This window comes from Ischnura elegans, chromosome 8, assembly GCF_921293095.1.
Source record: "Ischnura elegans chromosome 8, ioIscEleg1.1, whole genome shotgun sequence".
Lineage (NCBI taxonomy): Eukaryota > Metazoa > Arthropoda > Insecta > Odonata > Coenagrionidae > Ischnura > Ischnura elegans.
The window spans coordinates 47,412,171-47,439,178 of record NC_060253.1 but is presented as its reverse complement, the minus strand read 5'-3'; the positions used below and the strand labels follow the sequence as shown (position 1 = coordinate 47,439,178).

Genomic DNA, 27,008 nt, shown 5'->3' with positions numbered 1-27,008 from the left:
AGATAGGATGAGTAAAGAGAACTTCTTTTGAGATCTCTGGCATCACAGGAAAAGAGACCTTAGTAAGGCAAGCAAAGTATGATTTGCTGAGGGAAAGTTGGTAATGCATTGGCTAATTATTTAAATGAGGGATGAAATATGTGAATAATATTTGTTAACCAGGTAATGTAATGTGTGAGAACTGATTGGCAGAATTGAAATGAGATTTGGTAGGCAAATAAGTGAAAGGAAGGATGCAGGACAGGTGGCAGGCCAGTCAGGGGAAGTTTGGTAATGAGGCAGTTAGGTATGATACCAAGGCATAAGAATATTGAAAGGAACTCAGGGCGACTAGCGAATTGTGCTAGCTTAATGGAGTATTTTTTTATGGGTTTCAACGTGGGATTAATCATGTCCCCCATGGGCTGATTGGTAGGTAGGTGTGTTTTAAGCAGAAAAAAATTTTAGTGTCCCACAATGGGGGAGCGATCCATCAACAATCATGTTCACAGCAGGACATGATCTCCCACTACGCCACCACAGCTACCAACAATGATAGTTTCATAATACTTAAACTACAAACCAACATGGAAAACTGGGGCTAGTATGCAGTAAATGCGCATAAAATAATCATAAAATCCCACAGACTGAAATATAATCACAAATTTTCAATAAGGAAGTCACTTCTCCCTATGAAGTATGAGTACATATATATTCACACAAAAACAAAATTTTTGCAATGTATAATCAAGGACAAAAAGAGGAGTAAGGGAATCTAAATTTCTTTGAGAAGCAGAAATGGTGCCACATACTTTGTCCTAAAATTTTTGAAAGCGACTGTATATGAAGCATGAATTATGACCTATGAAAACACAAACAGAAGCTAATTAGCATATAAATTCCAAATAAAATGGGTATCTTGGTGCAGGATGATAAACCTATTTATCATTTAATCATCAGTAATTATTTGGAACTAATACAATTGAATTCGTTGAAGTTAATGAGGACAGGGAAAATGATGAGATCTAAAGACAGTCGATAATAATTCTCTCCATGACAATAAATAACTTTCAAGACACTTCAGAAAGTTGCATAATGATACACTCAACAGACTGAATATGTAAAACTCACTCTCAATAACTTTTAATCGGAAGGCAAATCAATTACAATAATAATAAATTCACTCAATCCCCTTAGATAGTTGGAATTATCACCACCTTGTACACAAAACTAGTGTACATGCAGCCATAAGGCGAATGATAAAACATGCACAATAACTTAAGAATACATATCACAGAATACAGCACCATGCTTTTCATTCAAAGGGGTCCTGTCCTAAGGGTCTGATGGCTAATGGTGCATCAAAATTTCGTAAGAAAATATATCCCTTCAGACCATACCTGTAGTGATTATTTTTTTACATTCTCTACCCTTGATATAAAATACAAAAAATGTGAACTGCTCAAAAAAATCACAAACCTGACTCTCGTGCTTCTCTGGAAGCATCTTAATTTCCAATCTCTCTATATTTACTGTTTTAAGTCCATTGTGGTCATTTCATACAAAGCCACAAGTCACAGTGAAAGACTGAAAAATTGGACAACCTTAGGGCAATGTTGGGACTCGTTCATGGAAAGAGAGACCTTTGCACATAAACATAAGTCTCTCACACGCACAATTCCCTTGGAGGGGGGCACAAGGGGATGCAGCCTAGGGTGAACGTCACAGCTGAGAACTCCCTCTGCTCCGCCTCGCTCAGCTCTCCAAGGGGAGTGTACACATTTTGTGCCACCTGCTCCGATCCCGTCTTTGCATGGAATCCACTCGTGCCAAACCCAGATGGAGAGCTAGTGTGCGCAGAGCCAAATGCTGGGCCCTGCTTGTCACCACCAGGCTGCTGACTGCCAAAGAACACTGAAATATTTTGGAAACTTAATGATTTGGACATCATGAGGTCAATAAATGTCAGTAATAAATAACTCCAGGCATACCACAGTGAAACCTTTCCATTATTATTATTATTATTATTATTAAATAATTGGTTACAAGTCGACCATGAAGTCAGGTGGTAACATAAAGTTATTACACAATAATATACATAAACCAAAATGCAAAACAAAATACTTAGTACCACAAAATTTTTAAAAAGCCCTCAAAAAAACCATTTTTACACAATACATGTCCCCGTATGCATAGCACCAAATCAACAAAAATACAATACATATCTACATTTACATTGCCCTCAAAATCCATTTTTACACAATAATATACTAAGACCAAAGAAAAAAAGACAAGAAACACCAAATTTAAAAAATATACTATTACAAAGCCCTCAAAATTCAATTTTATCTATCCTTTTGGTAAATATAGAGGCGTGAGTTGGAAATGGCTCCGAAAAAATTTCTTCCGGTAAGCCATTCCAATCCTCTATCCCCCCTCTATCCGATGTAGGAAGGAAAATTTTATTCTATCTGTGAGCTGTCTTGGGGCCTTAACCTTATAATTATGATCCCTCCTCCCTAGATAACTTGGTCCTTTTAACCGCTTCGTTAGCTCCCTCCACGCAAGATCACCACTGTAAGTTTTAAATACACACTTCAAGCGTGCTTTCTTCCTCCTTGATTCTAAAGAATTCCATCCCAGCGTTTTTAACATTTCCGTGATGCTTGCCTTCCTTCTGAAATTTCCCAAAACAAATCTAGCTGATAATCGCTGAACTTTTGCTAATTGCTTGATCTCACGATTCAAATGAGGATCCCATACTGATTCTAGAATGGGCCTAACAAACATTTTATACGCGAATTCCTTTGTTTATGGAAAATAAAAGAGTAAAAATTAGTTAAGCCGTGTCCCAATTGGCCATTTGGCTATGCCAATTCCAGGATTTAGCCATGACGCCATCTTGGAAGGATGTCCCAACTCGTTAGCCAGCATAAGGGAGGGAATTTAGGCAGCTAACGCGGCCACCAGATTTAGGCATCGAGGAGTGCATCCTTCGCCCCACTTTTCCCATGATTCAAAGCGTGCAAAGCGTCATCAGGAGAAAGGGCATCATGGCTGTCAACAAGGGATAGTACTTGTTTGCAAGTAGTGTTGATATTTTGAGACTTGTTCGAATAATTATTAATTTTTATTTTGTTTATAATAATGAAATTGCGTTAATGGAAGTGTAAGAATTACGGAGAAATTAGTTGAAGAGAAGGCGGAGTTAATTTTAATGCTAATTAATGTTTATATGCTTCTTGTGTATGTATATGTTATTTTATAACTTTTTATACCGATCACATGTTATCTTTTGCTACCGTTTACTTTTCTAACGTGTTAAATAATGCTTATTGATGTTTATATGCTTCTAATATATTCTTAATTATGTAACACTATGTCTAAATTCTTATTTAACACTTTTTGTAAATTAGGTTAACACCCGTAAGAATAAACAATTATTATTATATGTTATTGGACAAAGTCCCAAAATTGGAATCGGAATAAGTAACAAAAATTAAAATGTATGGTGATTAAAAGATGATACCGAAACCTGATTTATGTACGTAAACCATACTTTAAATAAATTTTGAAAATAAATCCCAAATCAGACGGTAACCGTTTGAATAGACTAAATAGATCTGTTCTAATCATACAAAACTAAAAATTAAATTGCTAAAATATAAGGAATTCAAAAAAGTACTCGGTTGAGAGACGATTTAAATATTACAAACCAATTAAAAGGGATATACGTTAACATTTCGCCACAAACTTAGCTAAAACCTCTTTAACAAAACCATACGGAACTAAAAATACGAATTTGAAAGTATACCCCTACTTTACTATTACAAAAAGGTTGTCTAAGATACTAAAATTATGATTAAATACTCTTCTCCGACATCTAATACTCAAAATCACATTTTAACAATTTAGGGTGGGTTTTGTTCATCATTTGTTCAAATCATTCCGATTATCTCTTGTTTTGCATTGGCCTAGTGCCCAGTAGATGGCAGCACCTCCATAAGGATGTCCCAATTCATGCTCCCTTGTGGTTGGCTGCCCAGAATCTGGCTGGCTAAATACATGATGCCTAATGGCTAACGAGTTGGGACACGGCTTTAGGTTCACTTGCCTATGTAAATGGGTATTATTTAATGTAACTAAATAGGCTGGGTTTCATAGCATAGTAAGACCTTCAGTATAACTGACAAGGATGTCGCACCTAATTAAACATGCAAGTGAACCGATCAAAGTTTTATTCTTTCATCTCAGGTGAAAGACATGTTATCCTGAATGAGATTGAATGTTCACATTTTCATACCGATAAACACACAAAATTTAAAAACAATAGGGTAGTTTCCTTCATCAAAGAAAACGATAGGCATTGATTGCGATTCGTTACCCACCATTAGTGTATTCATAATACACAAATTTTTTGGTTTTTGAAATACCGGTTTAGAAGAATGGCAAGGGTCAAATTTTATCCTCATTTGAAAAAGGCCAGATTGGCACCCATGCGATTCCACTCCGCGTGACGTCACAGGGACCTAGTTTCTACACGAGAGGATAGGAGTTATACATCGTATGAGGTTACCAATGCATGCATGAGGCACAGAGCTCAGGGAAACATGTCTTAATAATCACCTATTAAAACTGGCCTATTATAAAAATCACCTATTAAAGGTCGGAATGTTTTCTTCGTTTGATAAGGTATTAATAAACCTTTTTTAAGCCAAGCGCTACCATTCAGCAAGGTACTCAGCTATCCGCTAGCATCCTGCGTCCTATCAGCGCTCAGAGCCTCGATCAAGGTCACTTCACAAGGAGAGAGGGGGAACCAGAAATGCGTCGCACGGACTTTCCTACTTACGCGTCGCGTTTTTGCGCGCTTGAAATTTTTCACTTTTCATTTAATCGCGAAAAATAGATATCGTCATTTAAAAATTTAAAGCGCGAAATACGTACTCTAGGAGTAATAATCTTTCGATTTAGGCAATAAAAAAATAATAGGAAACCACCCTATTCAATCCCTACAAAATTTCCCCAACACAGAAAACTTCACACGGTGGATCACAAGCTATCTGATCAAGTGTGTCCTTTTGCACAGCAGTCTTAAAAACTCCAAACAGTATGTCCCTTCTCTCTTGAAGTCAATAAAGAAAAGTGAAGGCATTACAAAATGTAAATATTTTAGTGACAGAACTGCAAGCCAGCATAAAAATTTAAAAATATAAAAAATATATGCTTGCATTAATCAGGCTTTGATTTGTCAGCAGAATGGCATTTTTTGCTACAAGTCATGGAAAAAGTGTACGTGATTAATCGGGGGAACGGTAAAATGTTTACCTACAAGAGCCTGTTTACAACAACCCAGAGGACAAAACATTTTATCAGTGTGTGATTTGAGTGAGTTGATAAAAATGTTGAAGGCATAAAAACATCGTATGTTTCCAGTGATGATGTAGAGATTTGGAAACCAAAATTGAACATGCGGTTTTAAAACTCTAAAACAATTAAGGGACAAGACCTCATCACTAAAACATTTCAATCAGTGAAAATGAGTAACAATTCAGTGGACTTTCTCTGCCCAAGTTCAGAGTGCCGAAAAAAGTTGATTTACAAAATAGAAAAGGAAAATCATGTGCCAAGAACATTATTAAAAACCCTGGAACTTATGCCACCATGGTATATAAAAACAGATGGTACATTGGCTGTGTTATTCAAACAGTTGAGGATGCTTACCATCAGGCTTAGAGGTCAGAGGTATGTACTTATCCTTCAAATAGGTACATATTCAACCAGTTTTTGCCTAATTGCAAATATCTAGTAAATCCATATATTTGCCAATATGTTTCCATTTTATACTATTTGAAAATTAAAAATAGATTGCCTGCTAAATTTAAAGAATGATAGGGGTTTACAGGAACTTTGATACTCAAATACAACTCCCCTTTTGGGAAAAGCCCTGAAACGTAAGTGCTGTAGCCCGCCATTTTACAACCATCAATAAAATAAATCATAGAAGCACTATCCATCACGGGAGCAACTTCAGGCTTAATTTTCCTGAAAGAGGGAGTATATAGCAAGTTATATTAAAAAACTCATTCACCTAATTGGTGTCCCTTTTTTGTTATTAGAAGTTGAAAAAGTGGCATTTTTCAACAATAAACATTAGCGGAATGATGATTTTCATAAGATTTATTAACAAATAAATCCAAAATTGCCCAAAACCTCACTCTATATTAAAGTTGGTGGTCTTTACCATGCTTACAGAGATTTTTATGGCTTTCATTTGATATATGTGATTTTTACAAGTATTTGAAAATGTCACTTTTTTGTCGAAATTTGTCAAAAGTGCAATTTTTGAACATTAATAGAAAAAAAAGTTGTAAAGTGAAAATCGTTTTGATAACATTTTTGAAAACTATAGCAGCATGTATAGAGCCTTCAAAATCTTTACTAGCTTCACTCGTTTGGTTTAGGTTTTACAGGGGCACAAATATGGTAGTTTTGAATAATGTGACCGGTGCGCAGAATTTTTGTGTGTGCCTCATTGACTTCAAACACTCATATCTTGGAAAATACTTGCAATGTGTCTTTAATATTTTGGATTTTTCTTAACTAAGGTTGAAACTAACAACAGGGAAAAAATTATCAAAATCTGAGATGGTGAGCGTGGGACCCCCCAAAAATTGGTTGAGTTGACATGGAATGACCCAGCAGCATCCAAGGATGAGGATAAGAAAACCAGGAGAATGGAGAAAAAAAAGGCATCGATAAATGTATGGACGTGGAATGTGAGGACAATGATGACGGAAGGTAAACAAGAAAATATCAAAAAGGAAATGGAGAAAGGAAGGATAGATAGATATCTTAGGATTATGCGAAGTGAGGTGGAAGGACGGGGGAGACTGGAGTGATGGGTACAGGGTTATTTGTAATAGTGGTGCGGAAAGTCAACGAGTAATAGCTTTAGTATCAAAAGGGAAGATGGGTAAGTCTTTTGAATGATCATTCGAATTAAATTCATTCGCCGGTACCGCTATACATGGTGAATGATTTCGGCAAATATTCTGTCTAGAAATGATGTGCACTGCTGCGACTATCGATAATGTATTTCGATTTTAACGATATTTCCGACCGTTTCTGATCACATGATTTGTTTTGGAAGTCGCAGACGACAAAATGCTTTGTTTACATGAGCGCTTCAATATACTTTTGTATTGCTTTGACTTTCGGTGGGATATGACGTACTAAGTAATGTGAGGAATTAGAATGGTACAAATTGATAGTGGAAAACCACTTTAATAAATTGTGCATTTTGTGATCCCGTAACGAAGAACATAATAGGTTGTTTTCGCTGCACAGCAACGATGATTATGCTTCAAGATAGTGTGCTCTAAAACATGATCATAAGGAAACTTACTCTTCAAATGGCTACCAGAGATCTTTTCCCTTCCGATTAAGTAAATTATAAAGTACGGGAAAAAATAATTGTGGGCAAAACTGCGCATTATTTCTCGCTCAGAAAAATCCTACCTTATGGAGATGAGTCCCGTATTGATGCCGCACTGCCCAGCTCCAATTAAAATAATACAATAAGATTAAAGCAAAAGCTCCACAAGGGTGAAGGCTGGTTGACAATGAGGTTTTATGTTTGGGGTCCCTTCGGGTACACAGCCTTCACAATGCAGTCGAGCAAAGGTCATTTCTGTGCGAGAGAAAAAGGTACCGGGAAGTGAAAAAAGGAAGGGACCTGCTCTATTTTTGAAGGAGTGCACTTCATCATGCTCATACTTTCTACTATGAAGTTGGCTCAGTGTTATCTCATTGCTTGCCACTTCCCCATTACCGCAAGGCTACGAATGCTCTCAAGGTATCTTGCGGGATATCTTGAGAGTGACATTCATGGGCTAGCTTATGGGGTTGTAGGCAACCCTGTAAGATTTTGTCTTCCTAGGTGGGCCAATATGATGTCACGGCTCGTTTTGGTTAGAATGTGTTCAACGAATGAACAGAGATTTTGTCATTAATTGGAAGTCTCACCCCAAACTTTAGCCTTCAAATCATTAAATATAGTTAGATAATTGTAAATCTAACAAAATATAGACACAATCGAGGATAAAAACGATGTTTTTTAACTTAAAAAATCCGGAATGTTTTTTTGGAATTACCCTATTTAGAGAACTGATATGGTGAATTTACTTTCTTTCAAAGTAAATATTAATTATTTGAGCTATCGCATGGGTTGCTATGCTTCCAAAGTTTTTATACATGATCTTAAAATTCAGAGGTGTATGCCAATGGCAAGATGGAAGCCGTGCGCTCATATCATTCGCGGAAATCATTCAAGCTAATTAGAACAGGCCTGAAATTTCAATTGAATGATCATGGGAAATTTCTGCTACACACGGTGAATGATGGTCATTCGAATGATCTTTCAAAAGATCTTTCGAATGATCATTCACCATGTAAAGCGGCCTTTAGAAAGAAGAAGTAGATGAGGAGTATGAACAGCTTAATGAAATAATTAGAGAAACTCCAGGTAAGAAAAATCTGGTATTGATGGAGGACTGGAACCTTTTAGTAGGGGAAGGGAGGAATGGAAACGATGTTGAAGAATTTGGACTAGGAATTCAGAACGACATGGGAGAGAAAGATGCAGAATTTTGTAGGAAAAACAAGTTATTCATCACAAACACTAAACACTTGGTTTAATCATCATACAGGGTGAAGGTACACACGCAAAAGTCCAAGGGAATACCAGATACACTACTTCATGGTTATACAGAGGTTTAGGAATAGTGTGAAAAACCCTGGCAGTTTCCCTGTAACAGATGGGACTTCAGACCACAATCTAGTACTTATGAAATGCAACTTAAGATTCAAAAGGCTCATGAAAGTTGGGAAGGCAAGGAAACGGAATGTAGAGGCTCAGAAGGGGAGTACAAGGAGAGAATATATAAGGAACTTGTGGAAAACAATACCTGGGAGATTGAACAAGACTACAAACTGTAGAGGAAAGATGGGATAATATTAAAACTGGAGTAGTCACAGCAGCTGAGAAGTCAATTGGCTACATTGACAGTAGAAAGATAAAGAAGCCGTGGATAACGGAGGAAATGATAAAAGATGGAAGAGAGGAGAAAGTGGAAGAATGTGGACAGAGCAGGGCAAAAGGATGTATAGTCAAATAAATAATTGATTACGGTGTGAAACAAAAAAGAGAGCAAAGGAGGTTTGGTGGAAAAAAGTGTGAGGAAATAGAAAAGTTTCAAAAGGAAGGAGAGGTGGACGCGTCGTACGCCAAAGTTAAGGCTAATGATGGGAGGATGCTAACAAAGTGAGAAGAGGTACAGAGTACATGGAAGGAATACGTGGACTTGAGAGGCCAGTTTGTCAGTCACAACGATCGGACGTCCACTCTATTTACACTGAGAACATTAGTTTGGCCATTTTTAACCCATTTCCCAGACAGAAATTTCATTCATTACACTGTTTCCATTCACTTCACTGACTTGATAAATTTCTATCTGTTTTAAGTTCGTGGCCAACAAAATCATATCACTGACCATACCTCAAAACTTCCAGTATTTTAAATTGCAGTTTTCAATTTGAGCTTCAAAAGAATGGGCAGCACAGAGATGTGCCTGTCATCACAACTGGGTACCAACTGAAGAACCAATCTCACAGACACCAAGATATATGGGACTGGTGCGGGCCAAACAGAGACAGGCAGAAAGGTTCCTTACTTTGTGAATAGCCCCAGCATATATGAGCATAATTTTCAAAAAACGCAAACTCAGATAATCGATGGTCCGGGTTTGAGTGGATAAAAAAATGCCACCTAATATAGGGAGTTGACAAATCCAACAAATCACAGCATTTACAAAGAAATAACAATTTGAGACATTACCAGAAGAGGAGGTTCCAGTCGTTTGCTGTTGCCCAATATCGCCACTGCTATTCCCTCCAAACATCATTCCGCCACTCTGACCAAACGAGGGTGCTGGGGATGCCATCCCAAATGCAGCCGTGCCAAAAGGTGTTGTTGCAGTGGTTGTTGCTGAGCCAAAAGGGGAGTTGGCAGGAGGGGAAGGTTGAGGGTCCAGCGAGAAAGTAAAGTTGGATGCGGGCAAAGAGGGTTGGCTAGGCTGGGAGGAAAATGCTGGTGCTCCAAAGGCAGCATTGCTACCCAAAGAGAAAGAGCCAGTAGGTGGAGCAGAGGATGAGTTGAAGGATGCTGTGAAGGAGAACGATGTCAGTCCACTGGAGGGCTGCGACCCCACTGCCTGCCCACTAGCCATTTTCTCCTGGAAGGACATTCACCATAATTGAACACGGACAATAAGTGGTTGTACATGTAAAATACTCTCCAATAAATGATGCTATGGGCATACAAACAAATGTGCACACAGCGCCACAGCCAGAGAGCAGGCCCGGACTTGGAACACATAGAGGTATTCGCTCTTGACTAATCGTGTTAAGTTATCACCATAGCTAGTCCTGGTATACTTAAAATTATTCAAGTGCGAGCACCTCTGTGCATTCCAAGTGTGCGCTTGTTCTCCACTGTGCGCACGATTTAAACTGCTTGTGGCATCATATGCTAAGCAGTCCATAACACGTAGTCCAGTTGTGTCCACAGATGTTTTTGGTTTTACGCTGAAAGTTTCATAAGTGAGGTTCTACTGTATTTTTCCAATTTCTGAACAACGTATCAACAAATGAACCATCATTATTGGCAGTCACCATTAACGTGATGTTTTCATACTGGAAAAAGTTGATATGGTCAAAGTTAAATAAAACCTTACATACAGTAGAACCTCACTTATGAAACTTTCAGCGGAAAACCAAAAACAGTTTCATAAGTGAGGAAGTTTCATATGTGAGGTTTTTCGGTATTCAGCATGAAATCCTTTCCTATAGGGGCCGGTTTGTTTCCAGGATGCAATTACTCATTTGGAGGCAAGAAATTGAAGCCTAATAATCTTATTTTCACACAAGCAACACCACAGATGATGTGTTACGTTAAGAGAAATATAATTCTACATTCCTGAACAACATTATCCGCGGTTGAACATCTAGCATTTCTGGTACTGATCTGCAAGGCTATCATACTGGAGAGATTTCGGAATGATGACACTAAATGTTCACAGAGAAGCCAATTTTTTAAAAAAGTTGACTCATTAAAAGCAGTTTCAGGAAATTCATTTCACCACCTATAGGCAAACCCATGATTGTAGATTAAAGAAATGAAATACCTAAGGAAAGTCATCCAAATTAACCCCATAACTAGGGAGCAAAATTTCACTAATGTATCACGAAGGCTTCCCACCCTATGGACCAGGGTTCATGTCATGGCCGAGGCAGAAAGTTTTCAGAGATGGCTGTATCCCTGCTTGAAAGTAGTGTGGACGGAACTTCCAGTGCAACACCATGTCCGGCAGATGGAACATTAAGCCCTGGTTAAGCCTATTGTTACAACCTGGCTAATTCCAACACAGGGTTTCTATACTCCCTCCCTTACCTCATGTCGAAAATGACCCCAGCTGTCGGTTTCTTCCCTCTAAATACCATGCCATAGATAATATGGAGCACCCGGCAGTGGCGTAAATATGGTGGGTCGATGAGGGGATAGATCCCCCTCCAAAGCCGCAGAGAATTGAAAAAAAAAAATTTAAAACAAAAGTCTAGCTTTGATAAACAACAACTGCATCTACTCAAAGTTAAATTTTAGGAGCCAAAATGATGTAAAAGATATTTACAGGCATGCTCTTTTTTTAAATTTTCCGGGAATCCCCGATGCCTCGGGGGGGAGGGGGGGGGGCGCCCCTCAGGTACTACCATCACCCCCAAAGCATATTCCTAGTTGCGCCACTGGTATCCGGGATATTCCGTGACTAATTGTAAGACTTTTCCGGTGCTTAGATCACTTTTTTTAAGTGAGCATTTGAAATAACCGCACAACTGCCGTCAGTGATGATTGAACAAAAATATATTAAGAGCTCGAAAAAATCTCCCCTCTCAAAAATGTTTACGCACTAAAAAAGAATTTTTCCGTGAAATTTTAGCAATAGTAGATTGAATCTACCGGGTATAGCTTCTCTGTCGGCATTCTTACGCGAATTCAGCGCCGGGAACTTCGACTCACAAGCCGTGTGACTCATCTTCACGTAATATTTTGCTTCCCCAAATCTGATCACAACATCAGACTGTTTTTGTACTTCGGTATAATGGTTATAAGTCATTCCAGAGTCGAAAGGAACTGCCTTATCTTTCGCGTTTTGAATTTGACTTTAATGATTACGTTACGACTGACGACGCGAGTTATTCTCAGAGGACATTCGTACTAACTCTCGTTCAGTTAAAAAATAAACGCTTGCCAGCAGGCAGACTCAAGCTAATAGCTACTCAAGGTCCAACTTTGTTTGATTTAAACCCACTGAGATACAAGTTAGGTCAATTTTGATCGGCGCGCCGCGTAAGCAACTTTCCCCCGGCTCAATTCGTCCCGCGGATGCGGGATTAGCCCGCGGAATGAGACCATGCATGCTGTTTTTACCATCGTGTTGAATCACCATCGACTTACATCTATACTGCAAATACGATAATCTCTTTTGGATGACCTTGGAAGCCAAATTTTTGGTACGGGAGGATTTTTAACGGCTCATTTAGGTGTTATTTCGCTGGGGCGACTGAAAACATAACCTTGGAAAATTCTAGACAATCTTCCGTTAGAGATAGATATTCCGCATTAACGATCATCTACTGCAGTTAAAATTAATATCTAATAAACAGCATCGCTCATTATTAAAACTTAGTATTCTTCATTGACATATCTATGTGATGAGCACATACTACCCCTGCTCCTGTGACTAAAATCGGCGCGCGTACCGCAATCTTCTCGTAGAGCAGTTATCTGAAAAGTCGTATAAGTGAGGTATTTTATCTCATTGGACTGGGAAAATACGTTTCGTAACCGAGTTTGTCGTATAAGTGAAAAGTTTCATAACTGAGGTTGGAAATACATGGGTTCATATGGGGTTATTCACCGGACCAAAAAAAATCGGCGTATAAGTGAGGTCATCGCATAACTGAGGGTCGTATAACCGAGGTTCTACTGTATTTAAATAATAAAAAATAAATAGTTAGTAGCTGTTTACAATTCACTGCTAATGGAATGTTATGTTCAACATCACTTACAATAACACTCATCACTTGTCCAGATGGATTCTTCAGCATTCCCCATTTCATCCTAGTGGCTTGCATTAGGCTCTCAAATTTCTTGATCTGCAAGAAAATAGACCATTACGTTTAAAAATAAACATTTCTCAATTCAACACAAGAAATACATGTAAAACTTCATAAAACTACCCTTTTAGCAGCATCCATGGTCATGATTGGGGGTACAGTGGAACCCTGATTTATCGTTCCCGCATTCATAGTTTTCCCGCATCCATCGTTCGCCGTCCCTGGTCCCAAAAAAGTCCCATAAAGACAATGTAATTTTTTCCCGCATCTATCGTTCCCCGACGTATCGTTTTCCCGCATTTGTCGTTCGAAGATCACGGTCCCGATGTATTTTTTTCCCGCATTCATCGTTTGACAAAAATGAAACGACGTATTTACAATGTGACATTCGCGGATTCGACCGGCACATAGTATTAATCTTCCCCAAGAGATGGAAGCACCATAGGGCCCTCCGGAGCAGCTCGGGGCCGTGGGATTGTCTACGTTGCACAGTTCTCACCGTTCTCACAATCAGCTACCCCCGTCAGCCCTTGTCCCCCACCCCCTCCGACTCTTTCTTCCTCTCTGAAACCAACCAAGAGGCATTTAACGACCCGGGTCAGGTTTCGCGACGGGTTCGTGTTACGAAGACCATAACTCATTAGCTTCGAAAGGAAATATCAAGTTACCCGAGAATGATAGAAAAGTATTTCACCCCTCCTCCTTTCGCTCCCCCTGACCTTTTTCATCTTCAAAGCTCACATTTCTGGAAGCCAATTGCTGTCTGAGTCACCATTGGCCCCAAAGGTGAGTAACAAATGACTGGTAAAAGAGGAGGCAGACGAAACTCGATACCCTGGCATTTGAGCTTCTCGGCCGTTGATCCAACATTTTTTTACGTAAACAATATCAGATAACATACTATGACTTGCTATAAATCTCTCTTGTCAGATTCACAAACAAAGGGATATCTCAGGATATTTTGTTACACACTTTGGTCGCGCTTCACCCTCGACAATTGGCTTAGCGTCAGTTCCGAACTTCACCTCGTACGAGTGGTTCCGTATTTTCCTGTGTTCGCTGAATTAAAGCCAGTGTTTTCTTTGAGGCTTTGCGAAGCCTGGTGTCATTTTAATTAGTTCAATTTTTATTCGTCTTCTGACCATGGCCGTCCCGATGAAGCAAAAGAGAACTTCGAAAGATCGTCTCAAAATAATTGAAGAAGTGGAAAAAAATCCGAGGGAAAAGCGAGTTGACATTGCAAAACGTCTCGGGTTGCCAGCAAGTACATTGAACTCTATAATGGCCAAGAAGAGTGAGATTCGAGAGCAAATAGACAGATGTGGAAGCGCATCCAAGAAGAGAAAGACTGGCAAGGAGTCTACATTTGCCGAATTGGAAACGGTGCTCTTCAATTGGTTCCAGCAGGCACTGGAGTCTAATATTCCCGTTGATGGAGTGATATTAAAGGAAAAAGCGAAGATTGTTGCCACCCAATACTCTAGAAAGAATACTCTAGAAAGTGTTGGTGCCCCACAGGCACAATTCGTCTTCAGAACTCCGACGAAAAAACAGGCCTGCAACAGATTTCGGAATACACTTCTGATGTGCACAAGTTTTGACTCAAAGCATGCGTATTTTAGCATGCAGTTGAATTTCGGTGATGAGAGATGGTCGTAATAAGACTGCCGAATCCGTCGTGGCAGTATGAATGCTGAGACGGCGAGCAAACATTTTTTAGTGAGGTGTCGCATTCCCAAGGATTATTGAAAGATATATTAGTAGAACCAAGTATATGCCCAAAAGTATTACATAAAATTCAAATAAAATATTCAAATAGAAAACAGCTATATTCCTGCATGAATCCTTTATAGAATATCACTATTACGCGCCAACATCCTGCGTTTCCTGCCGCATAGGCAACCGCGCCAAACTTTCCCGTATTCATCGTTTTCCCACATTCGTCGTTCATTTCGTCCATCCCCTTGAAAAACGATAGATCGAGGTTCCACTGTATTAAAAAACTGTCCTTTTAACAGCATGTGCACTAAAATAATATGGGTTCACATATTTTGAAAAATTCGACCATCTGAATTAAACTAAGTGTTTTGCTTATGTCCTTTGCAATAGGATTGTGCACCACTGTTGAATATGGTGAAGGAAATGGTTGAATATTAGAGTTAGAGTGTGAAGTACAATTTTAAGTCCAGGGAACCTCTCTCATATGTAAAGCATGAAAAAAAAATACGTAGAAGGCCACCAAAACAGGAGGCCATGCCAAAAATTTGCCATGACATCAGCTGGAAGTAAAAATTCTCTGTTTCAGAAGAAAGAAAACACTATGCGAAGGAACGCCCAAGAATTACTCGGCACAGAGAAGACAGGAGATTTCTGATAGTCAACCTGACCACCACTCACTGCACACATCACGGCTGTCGCACCCCAACACCAACTGACTTCCCTTAGATTTTGAAGGTTTTTATACTCAAAATCTTGTCCCCCAAGCCTTATCTCCCCTCTGGTGGACCTATAGGAGCATATGGGGCTCTTATTTTAACTAGGACGTGGAGTGTTTGTTACGACGACTCCATGGCATCAAGGTGTCGATCTTCCACTTTCTCTCCAAAAGTATTTTTGTGTGCCATATATTGCTTTCCCTTTCCTCGCCTTAAGCCATCCTCCCCTACGCCTCACTTTGCACGCATAGGCAACTTCTTGACCAATTTGACGCAAATATTTTTTACCAAATTTGCTGTCACAATACCACTCCCCGCGACTCGGAAGTGGATATTAGTCACGTACAGAGGCGGAGAGAGGCCCCCCGTCCACTCGGCAGAGCACGTCAATTGACGTACTCCATATTTCAGCTTAGACGGGACCACGTCAATTGACGTGCTCCGCGCTGAATGTCTTAAGAGACCAAAAAAAACCAAAGATAGAGTTCAAAAAAATAAAAATGCAAAAGTTCTCCACCCCGGGCTTCAGTCCAATGCCTGTAGGCGATGCCATCTACTCTCCACTGGACCTCAGACAATGGCCAGGGCTGAAGATTGAGATTCGGCACGTCTGGGTCATCAACCGTGTTGAAGATTAGGGCTGCATAGGTGCCATTGGGGTCCCGGAACCGCAAGAACCCCCACACATCTCGTCTCCCGTCTTTTGCTCCTGCCACAGGTGGCTCTCTGTCAGTTGACCGGCCACCTTCACGTCCCGCAGCTGTTGATCGATCCTCATTTCCGGCCTCAGGCCGTCCACCCTCACCCACCAGGGTTCCCACTCCAACTAAATTATAAAATTCACGGTTTTTTCCTGGTTTTCACGGTTTAAATGTCGTCAAATTCACGGTTTGTTGACAAGTCATTTTTTATATAAATATTGATCACGTAAAAATCACAGGCCGCACGTTAACTAAAAGTAAAAAAAAAAACGTGACAGGCGCCTTGAATGCAAACGCAGCTCTGTAAGTGTTACCTCTAATGACGTCACCTATCTTTAGCAAAACTCAGGGCCGGCTAAAGGTTGTGAGTGGGAAAATTGAGGGTAGCAGGGAAGTGAAGAAGTGTCTGATTTTTTTACAGGGTTAATGAAAACTAAGCCTACCCGTCTTCCAATCACAGGCTAAAGGCTCTGTGTAGTCATGGCACACGGACCAATAATTGCGCTTCGAGTATACGCGTGCAGATAAATGCGTGGACAATGTCTGTGAGTGATTGACATTTTTGATATTGATTTTTCTTTTAATCTGTCAATTCTACAATCAAGTTTGAGGGGTTTTTAGGGTTTTATGATGAAATTCACGGCTATTTCTAGGTTTTTTCATGGTAGACGAAATTCACGGCTTATTATCAGTTTTAAGGTTTTCACGGTTGAATGGGAACCCTGCCCACGTGCTATCTAGCATCTACCCGCCGTACCGACGCCCAACGGGGAAGGGATGAGGTAAGGTTTGGGAAGGACGTGATGAAGGCATAAGTGGTCTAGGATGTTTTGGTGGATCACGTAGCATGGCGTGGACCACAGATATGGCAAAGAGAAGAGAAAAAACAACATAAGTTGAAATAATCGGAGAAATAAATTTGTTTTTTAATTGCTACTGTGGAGCTTGTAACATCTCCATCTCCTCAGGTGCTGATGGTGCAGGCAGGGGTAGAATTGACCACTTCAGGAACCGGCAGAAGATAGCGACCCCCACTGCGCCAATGTCGATCCCTATCATAACGACCAGGCCAAGATAGAAGACTGTGGGTACAGTGGGTACGCAAGATGTTTCTTCCTGGGATTCCGCTTGTTGGAGCATCTTGTAGATGTGCTCCACCGGGATACCTTCCCGGCTCCCGAAGGTGCAGTGAGACTGGTGGGCAAGGTTCTCCATTCTCCACTGTTTCTCCACCAAAGGACTGTTGATGTAGTGATGTAAAGGCCTTGCAAAGTGTCCCTTATTACCAGCATGCAGATGCCTCTCTGTCAGGTGGTGAGGGCCAGTTTGTGACCGCAAATTTTGGCACAAGCTATTCGCATCAAATTTGGTCACAGATGTATTTGCGCCCACTCAAATAGGTGGCTATGCATGCGAAGCGAGGTGTAGGGGAGGACAGCTTAAGGCGAGGAAAGCATAAGCGAAATATATAATAAAGGCACACAAAAATACTTTTGGAGAGAAATGGGAAAATCGACACCTCAACGCCATGGGAGTCGTCGTAACAAACACTCCACTTCCTAGTTTAAAATAAGAGCCCCATATGCTCCTATAGGTCAACTAGAGAGGGGATAAGACGTGGGGGGGGCAAGATTTTCAGTAAAAAAAAAACCTTTAAAATATAAGGGAAGTCAGTTGGTGCTGGGGAGTGACAGCCAGGGTGTGTGAAGCGAGCAGTGGTCAGGTGGTACAGCAGAAATCTCTTGTCTTCTTCGTGTCACATTTTGCAACTCTGTTGGCAAATACCTTCTAGCACAATCTGCAATCCTCATAGGAAAAGGGCGAAAACATTACTCAGTCAGAGAGTTGCAGACCTGCTGAACATTCCCCTTCTGTCTGTCTCCACGATCTTTGCCCACATAGCCGTAGTAGGCTTTTCTTTGGAGACCCAAAAGTAAAGTGCCTTTTCTCTTTTTATCAGAGTACAGTTTGAATCCATTCATTGCTATTGGCACCCAAGGCAAGAACCCACACGGCATAAATCACGTTCAATCCCTGTCTCCCAAGGGAGCATGGGGACCGACACAACACATGTTGCAATGGATATTAATGACTTTTTCTAAAAGCCTCTAAACATGATACATTCACATATACGAGTTATTGTCCGATTGCATGAACATTTTTATGGACTGGAACAGAACATGTAAACATGTACGAATCAAATTAGAGCCGGTCCTATTATCTGTTCACTCATACACACAAGTTGGGTGGTTACACGGTGAATTTCAGTGTTCATTCTTAAATTCATAAATTTGGGTATGCACTTGTACGAGCTAGTGTACGATGTAAACAGGCCGTAAGAGACACAACTTTTACCCAATAAAATGGGACCTTAATAATCCTAATCTTACGTTGCTCACTGATTTCACACAAGTATCAATATTCATCAGCCACAGTAAGTGTCAGGACTTCTAACTAAGCATGCATGTGCCTACACTTACATACTGGTTGAATGTCCCCGAGGAGAGAGCTTGGTATGCTTCATAGCGCACTTCCTCCACCGATGTGTCATGGAAACCAGGAAAGCAGCCTAAGTCTTTGGACGGAGTGTAGCAAGTGAGTGGCCACTGGCCCCCTTCCTCCATTGCCACCACATCCTCCTTGATTGCCTCCCTGCAGTGCAAACATTTCATCACATTAAAAAACATCAGGGAGCAATGAAATCCTCAAACCTGATGTGGAGAACAGATAAGAGAAATATTAGTGATAGAGCCCGAAAGAAGCTGGGAACCATCAAGCATGCCATGGGAACATCCTTGGATGAAAAAGTGAGAGAGAGATGCTACTTTGCAATCATCAGGCTGTACCTCAAATACATGGCAAGCCGAAATTTTTAAATTGCCAACAAGTTGGAAGTCATCAGGTACCCTGGCACATAGAACTTTCTTGGTCCATTGTGCCAACGAAATGTTTATCTAGTAGACAGCAGGCAAGAGAGCCTTTGGTTGGTTTCGATAGGTGTGGGTGCAGCTCAACCCGGAATATGCCAAAGCATATGAGTAACAGTGAGTGAGAATTTAACAAAAAAGGGCAGGGGGCATTTCCTTTCTCTAAAAGACCTTCCACTTTGTACAACAAACAAGGTCAAAGTCGTCTGTTAAATGTCGTCAAATTCACAGTCTGTTGATAAGCCATTGTAGGCAGAAATATTGATGACGTAACAATAACCGGCCGCACGTTAACTAAAAATTTATCAAACGCAACTGACGCCGGGAATGCAAACACAGCAATGAAAGTGCTATCTCTCATGACATCATCTATCATTAGCAAATTCAGGTCCGCCCAAAGGTTATGAGTGGAAAATGGAGGGAGCAGGGAGGTAGGGAAGTGAAGAAGTGTCTGATTTTTCGCCAGGGTTAATGAAAACTTTGTTTACCGGTCTTCCAATCACAGGCTCAAGATCGATACGTCGTCAAGGCACAAGGACTGATAATTACGCTTCAAATATACGCGTGGAGATAAATGCGTGGACAGTGTGTGCACATGGCACGGCCTTGAAACATGATCCAAAAATCTATTATTCTTTTCATCTGTCAATCGTAGTTCTACAATCTAATTTGAGAGATTTTTAAGGTTTTAAGACGAAATTCACGGCTATTTCCAGGTTTCTTTTACGGAAGACTAAATTCATGGCTTATTCACCGTTTTAAGGTTTTCACAGTTGAGTGGGAACCCAGGTAACGAAAACTCAAGGCGGACCCGCGAGGATACACTCCTAGGACCAGCCCCATAGGTCAGAGACCGCTATTAGAAGGCACCTAGAAGGGAGGGCAAAGGGTAGGTAAACAGGACAGAAGCACCGCCGCGAAAAGGACCCCGCCGACGCCTCCAAGGTAGGTGCGGAGAGGAATGGATGAAGAAATCAGACTACGGCATGTGGACGATGTGGACTACCACTAGCAACACCGAATTTACTATTCCGAAAGAAATGGGAGACCATTATATTATAATGATTATTCTTTAGATTCCACAAATAATAAAAGCTGGAAACAGATGAATTAAAGTGTAAATGGATTCACCAAAATTTATCATTCATCGTGCTTGTGAACGATCCGATTTACTTACGCCAAATCCAGAGGATTTAGGGAGGCTGCGAGTGGAAGCTGACCGCCAGAGACAGGCGAATTAGCCCTTCTGCCATAGTGATCCTCCTCGTGCTGAGGCGGTGCATGCCACGACCGGTTGTAGCCACGGTAATTGGACACGGGGCTAGGACCTGAAAGCAAATGTAGATGATTGGTTCATAAATAGACTCTATTTAAAAAGGAGTCCTCAAAATAATTCATGGAAATATCAGCAAAAAATACATGAGCTCAGCAACGAGACTTAATGTACTAACAACGGTTCATTCATCCAAATCCAAAGAACTAGTTAAAAATACTAGAGTTAACCACTCAGTAAAATGATATACATGAAACACTCCGAAGTACCGAATATGTACTTAATAATTTTCAGCAAGACGCAAATATGCAGGAAGACTTACTTCGATTTTCTTGATAATGCTGGTATCTGCAGCGGTCCCCAAACTTACAGTAACCTTGAAGAAAGAATCTACAAACAACCATTTTCGTTAAGTAATCACGGTGAACTAATTCAAAAGCGTAGAAAACATTTATTTTTTGGATAAACACTTCGCGCCCATGCTGTCCTAAGTCCGAATCGAATATTCCGTTGATCGAAATGGATCGAGTTAGGTCGAATATCCGTTCCACGAGGTTCCACGGTTCGACTTGCTGCAGTCGTTCCTGCAATCGGTCGTTATCGGTATTTATTTCGATATGTCGGTCTCGATAATAACCCGGGAGAATACATTTTAATGTAATATCATGATGTAATGTATTAACTGGTATTACCCATGATAATAACTGATAATAGCAATCAGTAAGGTATTATTTCTTGCTTGGAGTAGCTTGTACGTGAGAGTGTCAAAATTTTAACTTGGTTAAAATGTACCTATATTACACTAACTATATCGTGTTGCTTTGTTTAAAAAAGAAGCTGAGTTGGTACTAGATGTTCATCCAAGAAACCTGTTAAATAATTGCTTATTTTTAATATTTAAACGAGTCATTTGTTTACCGTTGCCTCAAATTTCTTGAAAATTATGCCATAATGTGCACTTTCGTATTTTCTTCAAAATAAAACAAGAATCATTGCTCTATAGGCTTTGGTTTCATGGTGGTGTTTATGTGATTTTTCATTTTTTGCTCCAAGGCTTGACGCACCCATGGTCAAAGGTTCATAACTTTCCATAGTTTAGATTCTTTCACTTTCATATAACTTGATAAGAGCAATCAGGGATGGTCATCTGACGTACCCCTCCACCTGATTAGAGATGAAATGGCTCTGCTATGCCATCAAAATGGCACTTAAAATTCATCTCATGTAAGTATATAATATTATTTCCATAAAATATGGAATTTAACATCGAAAATGACAAATTCATTTATTACTTTCACAGTGATAAACCATAAAAAGTCTTCCTACTACTTATACCAACACAATTATAATTTGGCGACATTTGATGGGATTTTTGCCCCTTAGTTGCTCCAATGTTTATATTAATGTATTCAACTGTTTCTTTAAATTGTCGATGGAAAGTTGCTGTAATTTACAGGGCAACTGCCTGTATTGTTCTGGCTGGGTAAGGTTGATTCAATGAATCAAATGAATGGCACAGAGAAGCAGGGAGAACTAAGATGCGCATCCAAATATTTGTCGAGTTTGAAATCACTACGGCTCTGGTTGTATGATTTATTAACACCTACAAAAGTTATAATTAAAATGCACTGTATAAACAACCAACTAATACAAATCCATGAACAGAAAACAGAACCTTTCTTATTCATTTCTTGCATTTGTACTTGAACCTTTCCAGCCCAAAAAATCATTTATGTATTCACACATTGACGTTAATCCATATGGGATAATATATCGTGTAAAGCCCTTAGCAGAGCTGTATAATGCACGTGAACAGACCTCGCATACAAACTTTTTCTCAGAGGGCCCAGCTTCTGTAGTAAAATGCACACAAAGATGTACCCACAGGCCACCAAAGTCCTATTTCAGGTGGCTGATAGAGTAAATATAGGTGCTCATCATGAACAATCAGTGGCCTACCACCCACATGCAAACAGCATGGATGGAATCTTCCATTGCCATTTAAAGGCTGCCACTTATGCTGAGGTGGAGTAACTATTGTTTGGCTGCATTACTAACATGATGGAAGGACAATTCTAGCAGTGATAAGGGGCACCTCCACCAACCATATACATATGCTTTTGATTCCTTGCAAGGCTTTTCCAAGACAGCAAGTCTGCTGTTGGCAAGTGCAGCAATATGCACGGCCAGAAAGCCTTTATTGTTCACGGTGCCTAAGTCACCCATCCATCATGAGAGATATATAGCCAAGCAATTTCCTCCACCTCGGCACAATTTGGTAGCCTTTAACTGTTGATAGAGGTTTTCATCCACTCCCCAAGTATCGTTGGTAGGTCACATAGGTTAATGCTTGACACCTGCTAGCTCTGCCAGCCCCTGGATTGGGATAGCTACCCACACGGTAAATAGATATCTATATATTGTCTATTTTCATCTATGTATAGAGATAAAAATCTAATAGATGCCTATTAGACATCTACTATTACATATATCTCTCTATGTAAGACATCTATTAAATGCACAGGTGACGAGGGGTGGTTTTGGATGCATCTCCAAAGTGTCTTTTAAAACGCGATTCATGAGCTATGGAAGCGATTTAACATTTGATGAAGGGACAAATTTTTTGGTTCCTTACTCGAGCGATGGCAGACTTGACAAGCGTCGAATGATGCCAACTGCACGACGTCAGCAATCATCTGTTCCCCCTAGCTGCCGTTCCCTTTGCTGCCATTCCCCCTATAAGAATTAAGGTGATTAGTACTAATAATCATAATTATTATAATTACATAAGATTTTTCCTCCCCTAACTGACAAGGGGAGCCCACATACCTTGCTCCACCTTTTTCAAAGCCATATTTTTTATGGCATTCGGAATAGCGAACACATCTCTGAACTGATAGTGGTTCTATTAAATGGGCCTTAGTTTGGCTGTAATTAATTAATTTCCGAGCAGTATTTTTAACAAGCATTTTATAATCCCACTATCTCTCCAAAAGGATCGGTTGGTCTAGTGGTGAGCGTGTCCGGCTATCAAATGGGGGGACCAAGTTCAATACTTTGTCACGACAGTAAATTTTGTAGTTTTCATTTTGATCATATACGGCAACAAGTTTTTCACTAATGTTAATTGCAGCAAGCACAGGCATGAGAAATTTTTTTTATAGATATAGATAAGTACAGAACACATAGATCAGTTATAGTTATCTAATAGACATCTTTCCGTAAATGGAGCAGGATACCAAAGTCGTCTACAGACAATTCCGAGACCCGACGCCGTCCTCAGTCGGTCACCCATGTTCGACCACTTGGGGGAGGCATCCCGTCTGCGCTGGATACGCCCCGGGAGCCCCGGTTTCCCCGATCGGCAAGTGGGCTCGGATGCCGACGCACCCCTAAGCGAGGCGCGTCGACTAAGAGCAAGAAAAGTGTCTCGAGCCTGCCGGCTCTCGGGTCTCCTCAAATCACCGTTGCCTCATCGGCTAGAGGGGATTCTGCCTTAGAGGCGTTCAGGCATAATCCCAAGGATGGTAGCGTCGCACCATCGGCCGCTCGACCGAGTACGTGAACCAAATGTCCGAACCAGCGGTTCCTCTCGTACTGAGCAGGATTACTATCGCAACGACCGGTCATCAGAAGGGTAAAACTAACCTGTCTCACGACGGTCTAATAGACATGCTGCTTCTATTAGACATGCTGCTTGTTTTGACAATAATAGGTATATCTAATAGATATCTACGATAGATGTCTATTAGATAACTATTTATCTATCTTCAGATATCTAATAGATGTGTATTTTCAGTGTGGGTGCTTGGTACCCACCCAAGGTACACCCTTGGTACCCACATGGATGTACCCCGCCAACAATTTCCACCAAATTTCCTACTTATCATCCATGTGGTTTCCACCAACTTGTTCTCTCGAGGCTGTGCAGCACATACTGACGATTCTAGTAGTCTGAGGTTGGTTACACATAACTTAATTAATAATCACTTGGTATGCTAATATTTCACTCTTTCGTAACCAAATATGGCACAAAAATACAATTCCAGCTCATTGGCTGTAACTGCTTTGCAGACATTTTAATTCCCATCTTGTTTTATATGACGATACCTCTAATACTCACATAATTTTTTCATTGCAATCATTCATTTTATGAACACATTCAAAGTCTACAGAAAAATCTTAGGATCATTCTTCTCAAGGATGGTCACCCAATTCAAAAAGTAAATTTGGTTTCGCTAGTGGTAGCCTGCATCACCCTAATGATGGCATTGGAATTCCCAACGTTTCCATTCTGAACCTATCCCTATCCCCAGGAGCGTCGGTGAGCTCCTTATCACAGCAGTGCCTTCTTTCTTTTTCCTTTCTCTGTCCTCCTCTTTACATCAGACTTATGATGTATTTCTGCAGGCTCACCCTGGTTTTCTGTGACCATTACAAATTCCACATGCCTTCCTCATTATTATTAATACCTTATCATACTAAGTAAACTTTCCGACCATAGGCAGTAGGTGATTATTAAGAGATGTTTCCCTGAGCTCTGTGCCTCATGCATTCATTGGTAATCTTGGATGATGTAAAACTCCTATCTACTCACATAGAAACTAGATCCCTGTGACGTCACGTGGAGTGGCATCGCATGGGCACCAATCTAGCCTTTTTCGAAAGCGGTCAAAAGTCTTGTACCATAGAAGATGGCTCAGCAGTGGCGGCGCGTGCGTATACGCATGTTAGCAAGTGCACACCCAAAGATGAATAAATTATAAAAGAAAACTATTCCTTTGCAGCGCGAAGGATAAAAGTACTGTCTGCATATGCACGAAACATGAGCCTCCGAATGCTACAGCTATCTCCTTTTCGAATTCACCGCTCTACAAGTGTGCGATCCCGTGGCATCATGCCGGGCGCATTTTCGGTCTGTGCGATCGCTTGAGGGAGCTCTGGCGGGACGAGGTAAGCGGGGGGGTATGTGCTGTTCAAAGGGGTGATGGGAGCAGACTCAAAACCATGCAAATGCGCACGCGCATGTTTTTGGTGACTGACTAGCAGGTAGTGTAGTGGTGTAGCCGCCACCTACACTACCTGCGCCCAGGATCCTAGTCCGTCTACAGAGCCATCTATATAGCCGTTTTCTTCACTACTTCCTCATAAGGTGTAAGGAAAAGAGAATGAATTTCAACTACCGTCACTTGTAAAGGTGTGTTGAGAATAATTATTTTCATACATGCTAATATTATTTCTGTTCATGCAATTTTAAGGGTAGAGTGTACCAGTGATATGTTTTGCTTGCTATGTATTCTATTACAACGAAATATGACGCTCATGGATTAGGATTAACATAATATAATCATCCTATATCTGCTCTAATGCACACCCTAGATAAATTACCACCAGCTGCCACTGTGGCTCAGTGAGCCGAAACGCATTGTACGCATTAAAAAATCTTGTGGAAAAGCACTACGATCTTTTATTTATTTAAATTTGACCATTGCCATTCGTCTAAACTGGGATTTCTAAAAAACCAAATAATTTGTATATTATGAATACACTTAACACTTTGAGTGCCGGCTGCTAAATTTAAAGCCCTACAAAAAAATCCAGCCATTTTTACTATATTCGTACATTTTTTAAAACATTAGCATCAAAATTATATTTATATCGATGTGCATTCCAATAAAAATTGACTTTGCTCTTCTATATGAATGAGTTGAATAACATTTATTGCTAATTTTTAAATATATAATTTGACATTGAAAACCTACTGTTTTTGAAAAATAAAAAAGTTGCAACATATGATGTACCGCCATAACATGCATTATATTTTTTAATACGCTCAATTTGAACTGTTTAAAGCATGGAAATCATAAAAAAGCATTGTTCCAAGCAAAGCATTATAAATCCTGGATGACAAAAAGGGTCAATGCACCCTCAACGAACGGTCCATTGGCCCAAAGAATTTTCACATAAAGTGGCCTAAGATGAGGATGCCGGTAGCTACAGAGAACTTTTCATCCTCAAGACATAAAGTGAACTCTTTTTCCATCGAGCAGTTGATTTTTGAAAAAAACAGAACCCCTAAGCAGTAAACTGGAAAAGTACCACGGGCGAAATATTACGGCTTCACGCATACAAAGCCAATTAAATGGAAAGACGTAATATTACGTCCATGGCAATCCTCAGAAGGATTAGCACGACGTAATATTACGTCCATGGCACGCAAAGTGTTAAGGGTGGACAACGAATCGCAATCAATGCCTTTCATTTTCTTTGACGAAGGAAATTACCCTTTTGGCATAAAAATGCACTGTAAAGGCCCTTAAGCAGCCATCACACGCCACCTATATTTCACTCTTTTAAGATCCAAAAGATCAGAAGTTTCATTCCTATTCCCTCAGCAACTTCCACGCACCACTCTAACATTAAAAATATGGTAAGGTGATAAAATGAAACTGCTTTG

General features: G+C 40.2%; 1 protein-coding gene across 1 annotated transcript; it reads right to left on the bottom strand.

The window, feature by feature from the left end:
- Positions 1-1,106: 1,106 nt before the first annotated feature.
- Positions 1,107-21,078, bottom strand: LOC124163655 (nucleoporin NUP42-like). Its single transcript, XM_046540708.1, has 6 exons — positions 20,874-21,078; positions 20,456-20,606; positions 18,832-19,003; positions 13,168-13,254; positions 9,878-10,274; positions 1,107-1,893 (listed from the first exon to the last, which is right to left on the bottom strand). The coding sequence occupies exons 1-6, from the start codon at positions 20,953-20,955 to the stop codon at positions 1,646-1,648; spliced, it is 1,137 nt and encodes a 378-aa protein (XP_046396664.1). The 5' UTR covers positions 20,956-21,078; the 3' UTR covers positions 1,107-1,645.
- Between the last annotated feature and the right edge of the window lie 5,930 nt (positions 21,079-27,008).